The sequence below is a fragment of the Apteryx mantelli genome, chromosome 3, assembly GCF_036417845.1.
Source record: "Apteryx mantelli isolate bAptMan1 chromosome 3, bAptMan1.hap1, whole genome shotgun sequence".
Lineage (NCBI taxonomy): Eukaryota > Metazoa > Chordata > Aves > Apterygiformes > Apterygidae > Apteryx > Apteryx mantelli.
Window position 1 is genome coordinate 116,047,733 of NC_089980.1, and position 12,986 is coordinate 116,060,718.

A 12,986-nucleotide genomic window follows, 5' to 3' on the forward strand; every position below is an offset into this window, starting at 1 on the left:
AAGTTTTACTTAATGCACTAAAACCTAATGACAGCTGCGTGAGAGTCTAGAAATCACACTGCTAGGTTTTCATACCAATCCTATTTCTCATATTCAATGTTAATAAAGATTTGGAAGAAGGACCTAACTGTCAATTCCAAATTTGCAGATAATGTAAGAGGAAATTAGCAAGAATTTATGACATAATTTAGAGGATTTACAAAAATTACAGAATTTGTAGCATTTGGGAAAGTAAGTGGGCAAGGAAACAGTAGTTTTCAGTGCTAAGATACAAATTTGATACTTGTGGAGAGCGCCACTACAAATAAAATTAACATTCTGAGTAGCAGATGTGACCAGCAAAAGACATGACCTAAGTGTGGGATGTGAAACACCATCAGTGCTCTTGTACAGAAACAGCTTGTATGGTAGGACCGAAGGTGACAAGACAGGTTTCAGAGAGATGCCTCAACACTAAGCCAAAGAGAAGTTCTCATGATCAAATACTTGTCTGTCTTTTCCAAAAGTATTCACTGGGTAATTAATTCATTGGTAAATTAAAAATATTACATGTTTAGCTTCCCTAGAAGAAGCAGATATCAGTAATAACTGAGTCCACATAGCACTCTTCTTCTCACCACCTTCTTTGACTGGGAAAGTTGATGTAGTTCGCACTGTGATAAAGTGCCTGCATACTGATGAGACTCAAACTCAGACTCAGTCTCATCTCCTCTCCTTAAATGACTTAGAATGTAACTGGAGGAATTTTCATGCTTATTTAGGAGCTAAATTCCCATTGGCTGTGTTAATGCCAGGATCTGATCCTTTCTATCTTTTAATACAAGGACTAGAAGTAATATTGTGATCCAAAGCACCATCAGCAGCCCTTATTAAGTGGCAAAAATTGAAAACTACACAACGTAAAGTTTGGCTGAAATTTCTGGAAACAGTCAAGTATCATCATAAGGTATAAAGGTGTTAAAGATGAGATGAAGATAAAACTAAACACAGTTTTTGAATGACAAATATAACTAGGTAGTTAAAGCTCTTTTGATTCACTTGTGCAAGTGAGACGGAATACTAAAAAGAGCACACAGGCCCAAACTGTGAAAGGCTCTGTGTAGCTAGTGAAGAAATTCTGGAGAGCATTTTCCTCCTTGCTTGCCATACCAGAAAGCAATGATAAATTGGCTGCAATATTTTCTTGTAAGGAGTGCTCTGAAATAAGCCAACAAAGCTGCCTGTGGCTGTCCCCAGAGTCAGTATTAGACTCCTCGAGGTCACCTGCAAATGGGAAAACTTGTGCAGCTGCCTAACTCAATGCTCAGTGTACTCCCCTGCCGTTTCCCAGCTTCCTAGAATGGGCAGCTTCCTAGGTATTTGTCTCTACCACTGTTTTTGGCTGTCATTAACATAGGTAAAACTAACTTGGCTGAACTGGGCATAACAATCAATCCCTGTGGACCAGGAAAGCACCAGAGTCATTTTTGTAAAAAGACAGGAAATTCCTCCAGCTTTGCTTTTCCCTTCAGTCTCTCTAGGTGGTAAACCAAAATCAAACTGAAGCAAATTCAGTGAAATTCCAATGAAATGAAATAGCTTTGATGAAATAAAGCAAAACAAATCTAAATTTACACAAATGGATGAGTTAAGGCAATATATTCAGATGTTTTTCAAGCAACATCCTTTTTCTCACATTCTTCTCAGTAATCCTCTGCATCCCAGTTATATGCTACTATATCTAGAGCCTCAAAGTCTGTCTCAGTATTTTTTATATTATATATGTTTTCTTGAATAGGAGGCAGACGTTTGTTGGTACCTTTACTGCTAACCAAGAGCCAATTATTTTAAGAAGTATGTGAAAGGCTAGAAAGTCAAAGTGACAAATTAGACAAAGATCTCAAAATGGTGAAAAAAATTAACATCTTGAGACATTTAACACATTTCTAGTGAAAGTGAAACAGATCTTTGCAAACACTACTGAAGTCCCAGCATAAATAAACAATAATAATCTAGCATATTCTTTACCTTTATTTAAACAAAATATTGCTTTAAGCTATTCCAACATTCATTATTGTGATAATCAGAAAAATAGCTAATTCCATGAAGTCTGGTGTGTTGGGCGTTTTTTTGTTTTTCCTTCATGAGTAGGAGAAAATGTGAGAATTAATTGTTTTTCTTGTACAATGTTTAATGCAATTCAGGTGTTAAGAGAAGAAGGACTTGAGACGTTAAGGACCTTACCTTCTTCATCCATAATGAAGCTAGACGAAATCCCATCTGTGTCACTAACTGAGATAGAATAAGTTCCCAAATCTGATTTATCAGGATTTTTGAAGTACAGCTTAGAACTAAAATCATCAATAAAGGAAGATATAATTAGTGGGTTTTCTTATTTTATTAAGGTTTTATCAGGACAAACTTCTAATATCTTGACACAGACTTGCATGACTTACTGATTGCCTTCTGTTTCAATCTTAAACTTATCAGAATCATCAATCTCTTCATAGGATTTACCCCATGCAAAATGAGATGCATCAGTAGCTTCTTTGCAGTCAAAAGCCAGGTAAATATTACCCTCATCATCCACACCTGAAAAAATTTCCTTTGTTCCTGCAAAATAAGAGTCAAATCATGTCAGGCTGCATTTTTCTTCAGAGCTGCAATTCACAAGTAACTAAAGCCCACGCTAATTCTATTCTTCTTCATTAACAAATATTGATCTTACTTGCACATGTTTAAGCATGTGTTTATGTCACGTACAAACAAGATTCTTACTTTCACAAGAAAGGAAGACTACAAACAATGAGTGCTCATCAAGGAACAAAGCTATAGAATGAAACTGAAAGTGAGAAGCTAAAACAATTTAAGTTAATTTTATTATCTTTCTTGATGTTTAATAAATTTGTCAAGTTGTGCTTCTTTTCACCTGCAGTAAGAAGCATCTTTGTTTATGGGAAAAACAACTGAAGCAATTGACTATCAAAATATTCCCTGCAGTAAGTAAAACAAACACTTGTCAGTACCTCTGTACCCACGTGGTGGTTTTTTTTGTTTTGGGGTTGTTTTTTTTAAGATTTAAGGCTACAGACCTCTGGACTCTGGAAATACGTTTTTGGGGCTACAATATTGACTCAGATTGATTAAATCCACTTCTAAGTATTTCAGTATTCTAGAAGGGGAGGGGTAGGTAAAACAGTTACTTCATTACCTGGTCTTGCCTCAACAAGCACTGGTTCAGATACCTCAGATGACTTGCCTACCCCAGCATCATTCACTGCATGAACTTTGAAAACATAGGTATGACCCTCATGTAAATCAGTGACCTTGAACAAGATAAAGAGCAAAGCCAATTAAAAAAAAAATCTAAACTCATATTCTTTGGTTATACGAACATATTAGCAGAAGCCCACATTCAAATATACCTTTGTTGTACTCGAGCCAATGTTCTTAGAACTGAATTTTGAATTAACACTAATTGCACTGAAAATTTTACCTTAAAATAGCGCTGTGAAGTTGGTTTTTCATTAGCTGTGATCCAGTCTTCTGTATCTACTTCCTTATAGTCCACTAAATACCCAGTAATAGGGCTTTTGCCTTCATACACTGGAGCTTTCCACAGAAGAACCAGTGATGTGCTTCTAACTTCACAAATTGTGAGATCATAGGCAGGACCTAAAATATTTCAAATATTGGAAGTTTACTTCAGTATAATAAAGTTTTGCAAACTGGCCCTGTAAAGGGCAAAATGTGTCATTTTAATTTTGTCATTTTAATCTCCTCGTTTACAATAAACATGGTATATAATTTAGGTCATTGTCCCATTGTGGCTGTATACAGCAATACCTGTTTTATGCAGGAGTAACATTAGTATTCCAAAGTGTACAGTGTTAGCTGGATCTCAATAATTTCATTATAAGGGAGTTATTCATCTGGAGAATCCATGCAGTTTATAATTTTCCAACAAGGAATACAGGCTTCCTGTGCACCATCTGTTTTAACTCACTAGCCCCAAATCTAGGCTGCTTCACTGAGCTTAGATTCAGGCTCATAATTTAGCATCAGATATTTTGATTTTTTGTTGATATACATGAAACCTGACCTTTTGGCCTGGTCCAAAACTCACTGATGTCAATGGACTTTGGATCAGTCTCCACATGGCCCGTCAGGAGCATTTTTCACTGTATGGTAGGTAACGATAGCTTGAAAGACTTCTGAATAGGATATTTGTAATGAGAACTATTTACACCAAAAATATGCTGATGTTCTGAGAAAGTGTGACTTCAGCTGTCAAGCTATGCTCTTAGTGCTATATTTCCTTTTCCTTCATTTAACTGTTCTGGTGCCATCTAGTTTAACTCGTAATATTTTCTTCACTATACTCTTGATATTCACTTGTATCAGCATGGTAAAAAGCATAATCTTACCAATTTTCTACCGTGGTGACAACATCTGTGACAGAATACTGCCATTCAGGCAAATAGTATAGCTGGAAGCTCACTCCTTGTGGTTTAAATCTGTAGTAAGAAAGCCTGAAAGTACCTGAGACTTAGGGATTTTTTCAGTGATGAGAATTTGGTCTAACTCAAGATACTACTTTTCCCTACAACCTTCTCTCATCATTTAAAGGTAGACAAGTATAACAACCTTTCAAATAAACCTGATTGCCATTCCAGTCTATACAATGTTAACTAGTGATGAATGCCCAGGAAATTCTATAAGGGATGAGATTCAGCAAATACACAGCAAAAAAGCAGTAAAGGAGTGTTTCTCCATAGTGGATAATTACATTCCAGAAAACAAACATATGGGTACCTGTTGCAGTTCTTTTGAGGACAAATGCTAGATTTTTTCATGGAAACACTGGAGTTTTCGAGAAGCCTAAGCCTTCTCTCAGGGCTCTTTAAAAATCCCAACCTAAATGTCTATGTATTCACAGATAATTAAATTTCTTCTGACGGATGCACCTGCTAGAAATCTAGATTGTAGAAGAAAATGTGTTATGAAGTATGTTCTATTCTAAGAATGCTGAGACCAGGAATGCTTCATTTTTTTAAAGTCATGTAAAATAATTCATTAGCTATCATCGTTAACTCACAGAAGCTCACACTTATAGATAAGACTGGAGTTCTGCAGAGGGATGAAATAATAATGGGCTCTGGGCAAGGAATCTATCATTCAGACTAGAAATCTTGCCCAGCATTCCGGCTTTTCTAAGAAAAATTCCCTTCCATATCAAAATGTGGATGAATATTTCGTTGACATTGGGAGTATATTGCAGTCACATTACATTTGTCTTCAGTATCATTAGTAAGTCAAGGAAAAGGATCAGCCTCTTTCTCTCAATCTTAAATCTCATTTATTTCTTTTCATTATAGCTAAGCCATTTTTTAAAACTTATTCTAAGAAAGTCTTGGGAAATATTTTAACAAGTTTGGGGATTTTTTATTTTTTTGTTTCTGGTGCCTTTTTTTTTTTTTTTTTTTTTAAAGCAGGAAGAATGCAATGCTCTCTGTTCAGCTAGCTTCATAATGAGAACAATGTAATCAGCCAAAGAGTAGAAAGGTCACATTGTTCATTATGAAAATGGAAATTTCACTCTCTTCATTTCCTGAAAGTGCCTTTTATTTTATTTCTTTACATATCATTTAAAATGAAAGATAATCTTCACTGGTTTACACGATAGGCAATTCCACTGACATTGTGAAAACACTGTAGAGTATAAATCACAGACAAATTTGAATTTTTTAGAAAAATAATTGCTCCACTGATGATATATTTATACTAAATATTACAAAATGATAAGAAAATGTAATTAGCCCAAAGGGGATTAAATTCAGAAGATTAAACTTTTTTTATTGACAGTTTTGCCATGCCATTAAATCCACAAGGTAAGATTTAAAAACTCAGAGAAGAATTTGGCTAGAAAGTGTGGAGAACAACTGGCTGACAAGAAGTTTTACAGAAAAGAATATGGCCATTAAAAAGAAGCAGACTTTGAACTTTTGAGTCTTAGTGATTTTTTTTTAAAAGACGAATTGAAGAGGGTTTATAAGCAGACTCATAATTGTAGACCTGTGAAGTTACCATTTCTCAGATCAGCATTGACAACTATTGGAATAACGTGTCAAGTTTGTGTGCTGTCATTCAAGAAGAATATGAACCAACTATAAAAAGTTTGAAGGAAAGCAACAAGATCTCTTATTTAGAGATCTGGAATACCTGTTGCACGCGGAAAGGCTGCAGGAACTGGGTTTTGTTAACTCAAGGGGAAAGCTGGGAGTCTGATTCAAGACCTCAAATACGTAGAAAGGCTGTTGCAAAGAGGAAAGGACCAAGCTTGTCTCCATGTCCATGGTGGACGGAAAAAGAAGTAAACAAGCTTAAATTGCAGCAAGAAAGATTCAGAAATATTAGAAAAACTTCTGAACTGTAAGGGTCATAAAATCAGGAATAAAACCTGCCCAAAGAACCTTGATCTTCCTTTGTGGGTGGAAATCTGTAAGAATCAATTAGAAAAGTGTCTGTCAACAGTGAGATAGATATAGTTGATCCTGACTTGGGCAAGCAGTTGAATTAGATGACATTTGAGAGTCTTTCCTCCTAAATGATTCCATGATCCTACTGAATTGTTTTTTGTTCCAGGCAAGAAATACTTTTTATTTATAACATAGAAAAGAAAAATGAAATTCTCCTGTCTTCTTATGCTAATTATCTCTTTTTGGAATCACTGAAAATGTCAATAGTTGTACAAAAATAGGTGTAAGGGTCTTTTTTTTAGTTAAAAAATAACTGTATGAACATTTATGCAAGAAACAGATATGTGTAGGTGTCAGAAAACTCCTGATGACCGAAACAGGTATTGAAATGGATCTTTAATTGCATAGCAAAGCTGTATGTTATAAATAGATCTTGAGTGAAGAACACAGCAGTATTTTAGAGAATTGGGGGAAAAGGAGGTAGAAATATATTATACTGGTGTTTTCATTATGGGCTGTACTGTGACACCCTCTGTTTTAGGCAAATCAGTACCAGACATCGCAAAGAGCTTCAGCAAAAGTGTTGCTCAGTATGAGTGAGGGTGTTACAAATAGGCAGGCCGACAAAGATACTTCACAGATTATCTACAGAACTCAAGCATTACTGAGGAGAAACAACCCCCTAGATACCTAACATTTAGGCACAATTTATGTGCTCGCATTAGGTAGACTAGAGTTTATCTTTCTTATGCTGGAACCAAAAGACATTCAGCAGAGTTTGACTGGAACATTACACTGACTGGGTTGCAAAGAGTTTATATTAAATTGAAGTTCATGAGAAATTAATAGACTTACCAGGTTCTGGCATAGTCCAGGCTTTACATTTAAAGTGCTCACTGGGATCTGAAGGTTGACCTATACCAACCAGATTTGCAGCAGCAATTTTGAATTCATAGAAGGCATCTTCCATCAAATCCTCTACCTTTTTGGAGAAAACAAATCAATGTATGTACATTAAAAGCTATGATTTGCATTCTTTTAATAAATGAAATACTTAATATATTAAAAATAAGCATTCTGTCATTGGTTAACTCAAATCAGACCCTACTGCTATGCTTGGAGTACTGGGATACTCTAATCTGAAGATTTTACATTTAAACCAAACACACTGCAAAGGTCTAGATTTTATTTCCACATTTCAGCTTCAGATGAACAGTTGTGGAACAACAACAACATTCAATGTATTGGCAGGACAGGCTGTAAAAATTTAGAGCAAAGGTCCATGGAGCTCACTCAATGAGTGGCCCCTAGCAGATACTGAGGAAAGAGTGTTCTTACATGAAATAACTTTTTGTACTGCTTATGAACGACCACACACTTAAGTAAGAGTTCAAATGGTGTTTGGTCATACTTGACTGAGCAGAGAAGAAAAAACAAGAAACTAAAGGGAAAGCTGATCCATTTCTTAGTTCAGCAGTGTGTGGAGATAACTCTGGGAAATATTCTCTGTTGGTAATTTTATGTGGTTTATCTGTGTCCTTTTCGTATTATTACCTAGCATTATAAAGTAAGTAGGTAAGCACTGCAAGTGGTATGAGCAGAACCGACACCATCCTGTTGCTAGTCTTCCTGGTAAAATAACTTTGGATTATCCAATGAGGCTATCACCGCATCACCACCTCAGATTTTGAGGTCAAGGTAGACATGTTATAAGGCATCCCAACAGCCTGAGCCTCTCCACAGACTGAGCACATCATGGTAGCAGCCCTCTCCCACCCTTTCTTTCCCAGACCATCTCAATATAATAAACAGGTCTTCTGCACCTCAAGCCCCTAGATAATTTTCCCCAAATCATATTTTAACATATTTCTCAAGAGAAAGATGCAGCTGAGGGCTGTACTTCTGGTAGAGATATTGAACAGCTTTATTTTTTTCATATAAATAAACTATAACTGTTCTCTGGGCAAAATAGGAGATAAAACAGGATTTTAGTGTGATATTTATTTTTCATGGGAACAAACATATGATGGGATGATTACCTGAGATAGCATCAGATAGAAAACCAAAGCAAAACAAAGTAAACTAGGAGAAGCCAGTCACTAATACAATTTAGCCAGAGTTTCCTGAAAAGCTGTATACTGTGAATGACAAGAGAGAACAGAAGTTCAGTTGTAAAAACAGTTTGAAATCCCCAGTTAATAACGGAACAAATATTTCTGGGGTTCCCACAGAATCACTTAATCAGTCAAGGACAAATCTCTATTGATTTCCTAGTGCTATACTGTCCATACAAGGGCCTTGGCTGCTTGCAGTATGTCATAAAATATCCTGTGCTTCTAAAAGCTCTCTTGCTTTTATTTCCCATTAGTATTTCAGATTCCAGTCCTTCAAAATAATGTATGAAGATGCACCTTCAGGCACAAATACAGTTACTGGCAGGACTGAGACCTTAAATATCAAATTAATTAAACTCCGAATGGTTTCCCCTAATTTACATTACACATTTGTTTACAAACACACTAAAAAATTAAAATACCTAGGAAGCACTGCTTACTGCTGCTCTTTCATGCCCATCCTATTAGCTCTTTTTTATTTCTCAATACCCATGCTCCATCTGCTGTGTCGGAGATGTCAGTTATAAACTCAGCCATAAGCCTTCATGCATACAGCTGAGCACTGCACTGCCTCTGCACATTGCACTTTCTTCTGCGCATGAAGCATTCTTACTGAGCTCATCCGCAGCGCAGTTATCCACTTTAGATTCAGATCTCTGCTAAAGATCTATTTCTGCCCTGAGGTTTATAGGAAGCTTGCTGGCTTGCAGGGGTATTTCTAAAAAGTGGTTGGGAATAAATGTCTGATTGTTTACCTTAATTTCACAAGCATCATGTTGATTAATAGGTTTCTGTAGCCTATCTTCCCTAGCCTTTCCTCATGGAAGTTCTCATCATGCATTTCCTCTGTTAAGAAACACTGAATGCATTATAAGAGCAAGCAGAAATAATTTATTTCAAATCTAAAATCACAGCTGTCTGTTACTTTGGAGCACTCTTTGGAAAAGAGGAGATGAGGTATAATGGTAGGTTTGTTCACAACTCCCCTTTTTAGCTGAAGGCAGACGTTGAGAGAAAGAACTGGGCCACTTCAATTTGTTCTCAGCCTATCCTCATCTTATTTTCAAGTCTCCAGTTCTACAGACAGCATGGTCTTTTAATGCTTCCATCTAAATGTTTCCATCTTTCCTCTACATGTTATTACTCTGGATATATATATAGAAGTCATTAATGAATATAGTTTATGAAGCATTTTATAGCTCATCTTGTCCTTAGCAAGAAAGGTGCTTCACAACTTTTTCCTCAGAAGTTCCCTCATCTAAATGACCGTGTTTATCTTAGAATTTAATAGCAAGGGATGGCACTGGTTCACTGTATCTCCTCCTCAGTTCTCAGGCTTGTTGCACTGCAAAATACACAGTGGAAGGGCCTGTTTGGGGTGAAGCAGGTAAACTTTAATAATGTCTCTACAAGAAAGTAGAATTCTGCCAAAAGTAATGACATAATATGAACCAACTACAGAAAGATAAGAACTAAAAAGTACTAACCGTATAAATTGTCCGGGTAATAAGGGAAGAATTGACTTCATGCCAGTTTTTATGGTTAGCTTCCCGTTTATCGATATAATAACCAAGGATTGGTGAACCTCCACTGAACCTCGGTGCTTTCCAGCCAAGGGTCATTGAATGACCATCACAGTTAAGAAGTGTGATACCATGAGGATGTGATGGACAAGCTAAAAGGAAATAAGCATACTGAGAGTTATGATAGAGTCTAAAACACTGCAGAGCAGAAGTTTAGTTTTTCTGTACTGTCTTTGTTTTCTGCAATGTACTACTATCAGTTACATCTCAGTAAAAAAGTAATTGTAAAGCTGCTAATCAAAATTATTTTTATCTACAAAAATAAGCATGAAAGCTCCCATATGAAAGATCTGCCTCATGAAAGATCTGCCTCAGAGTGGCCCTCTGAGGCGACAGAAAGAAGGAACAGACTAAGATCTTTAGTATGGAAATGGTAGTGGCAGCGAAAACGTCTCCAGATCGAATACTATGCTACAAGATTTCAGAAGAATCAGAGGACATTTTCCTGCCAAAAAACAAATAAGCTGATTAAGTGCTTTTGGAATGGATTAAGACTCAATAAAAAAAATGGCTATGAGCTCAAATGAAATGAAGTCGTGTGACTGTCTCACTTATGGCCTCCATGCTTTTCCTTCCTATCCCCTTATTCTATGCCTACTTCAGACTGAAGCTGCTGTCTACCCCGTAAGGAACAGAAAATGGTTAAACTTGCACAAGCCTATGCTACGGGGAGGCAGGAAAGACATTTCCCTTGTGAATTTTCCTCAGAGGTACTAGACCTACATATGGCAGAAGCAGAAATGTCACCCAGGCAGCTTCCTAGAAATGCAGATAATTGTTTCCTGAGTTACTTTTTACACCCCTCCTACCAGCAAACACCCCTTCTAGTCTAGAAAGCACTGTTTTGTTTTTTCCCTCTGCGCAAGAAAGTTCACCTGAAGACACTCCTTCCTGGACCCTGTCATGCTGCAGTCAGTACAGGCTGAGCTCCTGATCCTAAAGCTGATCCAATCTTTTCAGGTGACTTACCAGTATTTCTTGAGAGAATCTGATTTACCTCATTTAGAAGAGAACATGTTAGCCAGGGCCCTTAATGCAATTCCTGAACTTGTAGCTTTACTAGTGATCAGCATGAAAACAGATAGTAATCAGCAGAAACTGACTTTTTGTTCATTTTATCAAATGTAGTGTGATATTCAGACTGGCTCTGACTTAAAAAAAGGCTTTTGCAGTTGCTATCACTTCTTGATAAATAATAATGACCATAGCAAACTCCTATACATGCCTTTCAACCAATACTACAGAAGAATTCTGTCCACACAAATGCGAGTTCACCTGCGAATAGTCCTACTAAATTCTTATTAAGGCTACTGAAATGAATAAAAGCTATTCACATGCCATAAGTGTGTATAAGATCCACCTGGCCTGTGTGTGGTGATATACCCCATGCAACCCTCATTGTCAAACACACACAGTGACAAAATGAAAGGTGCCACAAAATTTCAAAGTGCAAGTGCATATACAACCTAAAGGTGGCAAATGTAAAAGTGTTCGTGTACCACCTACCCATATGAGACACACTTCCTCCTAAAACAATCAAAAAGAGTAGGTTTGTCAGTAACACCACATCCAAATTTAAGAAAGCATCTTCTAATAGGCATTCTGAATGGCAAATATTTTACTTCTGACAAGTATGTGTGTCCCTCGCTAAGAGGAAGCCACTCAGGGGGTGTTTGGGTTTTTTTTTTCCATTTTAAGTTTTTCGGTATGAAACTAAAACTGTTAATCGAACTGACCTTCAAAGTACAAGTCTTTTCTGTGACTTTTTATTCAAGTTTCAAGGCTCTGAATGCAGTGCAGAAATGAAAATTGGAAAAGAGCCCTTAATAGCCCAGCTCTGTGTACTTGATGGTCTAAATAATTATTCTGCCCTCCACTAGGTATGTATCATCCCTACTGTAACTAGTGGGGTTGGCACACACAGTGGGTTGTTCTTGCACGAAAATATTTCTTGCAGAGTACCAGAGGAGGTAGATTGCTTCCCAGACTAGAGCAGCCAAAGGGACTTTTCTGTTTGGTCCAGGCACACAATAAGAAAGTTTCCTGAAACTCTACTAAATGGAGCAGATGTCACGCTAAACTGATTTGCACCACTCCAAATCACCCAGAAGCCACTGTATAACTTAATCAAGATTTACGGTTTCTTTGTTGCAACTGAGGAGCAGAAGGCAGCCCAGCCATTATAGTGACTCTGACTCAATAATTCTAACAGACTCTACGAATAACTATTTTTTTCCCCCCACAGTGACTTTTCCGTGGAGCATAGCAACATGCCACAGCATAACCTTACCAACGGGATGTGACCTATGGCTGTAAAATGTGCTGTCATAGTAAAGGAGACCAAAGGAGCTGGTTGCTGCAGATTCGTACCTTGTTAAAGAAACAAGAAGCTGAGTTGCACAATCATACTTACTAAGGGCTGCCTGTACCATTATAGCCTCAGACTCCTGTGAGTTTTCACTGAATCCTACAGCATTCACAGCTTTTACACGGAAGATGTACTGCTCCCCAGTTTCCAAACCATGAACAACAAACCTGAGTTAAAAAAAAAAAAAAACAGCATCACATATTAGTTTATATTTTATAGGAAGCATTCCGTGCTGTAAAATGAAATCTTGGCCACAATAAGCAAGCTCAGCTTCATGAGTGCTTCACAAAGGAAAATATTTCCAAGAAAGAACCCTAATACTGTACCAAGTATATAGTACAGTATAATTGGATGGGACACTGGAACAAAAGTTAGAGGACTCATTAAATTGCTAGTGCTGATCTACTGTGTAGAGTCAGATAAACCACAGCATATTCCTTCTGAACTTGGGGTTGCTAAATTC

General features: G+C 37.0%; 1 protein-coding gene across 1 annotated transcript in view; it reads right to left on the reverse strand.

Annotated features, from left to right (window-relative positions):
• Nucleotides 1-12,986, reverse strand: part of MYOM2 (myomesin 2) — a 71,582-nt gene that overhangs the window by 23,386 nt on the left and 35,210 nt on the right. Inside the window, exons 16-23 of the mRNA XM_013945308.2 lie at nucleotides 12,569-12,690; nucleotides 11,662-11,682; nucleotides 10,060-10,247; nucleotides 7,314-7,440; nucleotides 3,476-3,654; nucleotides 3,191-3,305; nucleotides 2,436-2,592; nucleotides 2,224-2,330 (exon numbers count right to left, since the gene is read on the reverse strand). Of these exons, the coding sequence (XP_013800762.2) occupies nucleotides 2,224-2,330; nucleotides 2,436-2,592; nucleotides 3,191-3,305; nucleotides 3,476-3,654; nucleotides 7,314-7,440; nucleotides 10,060-10,247; nucleotides 11,662-11,682; nucleotides 12,569-12,690 (1,016 nt within the window). The remainder of the gene's footprint in view (nucleotides 1-2,223; nucleotides 2,331-2,435; nucleotides 2,593-3,190; nucleotides 3,306-3,475; nucleotides 3,655-7,313; nucleotides 7,441-10,059; nucleotides 10,248-11,661; nucleotides 11,683-12,568; nucleotides 12,691-12,986) is intronic.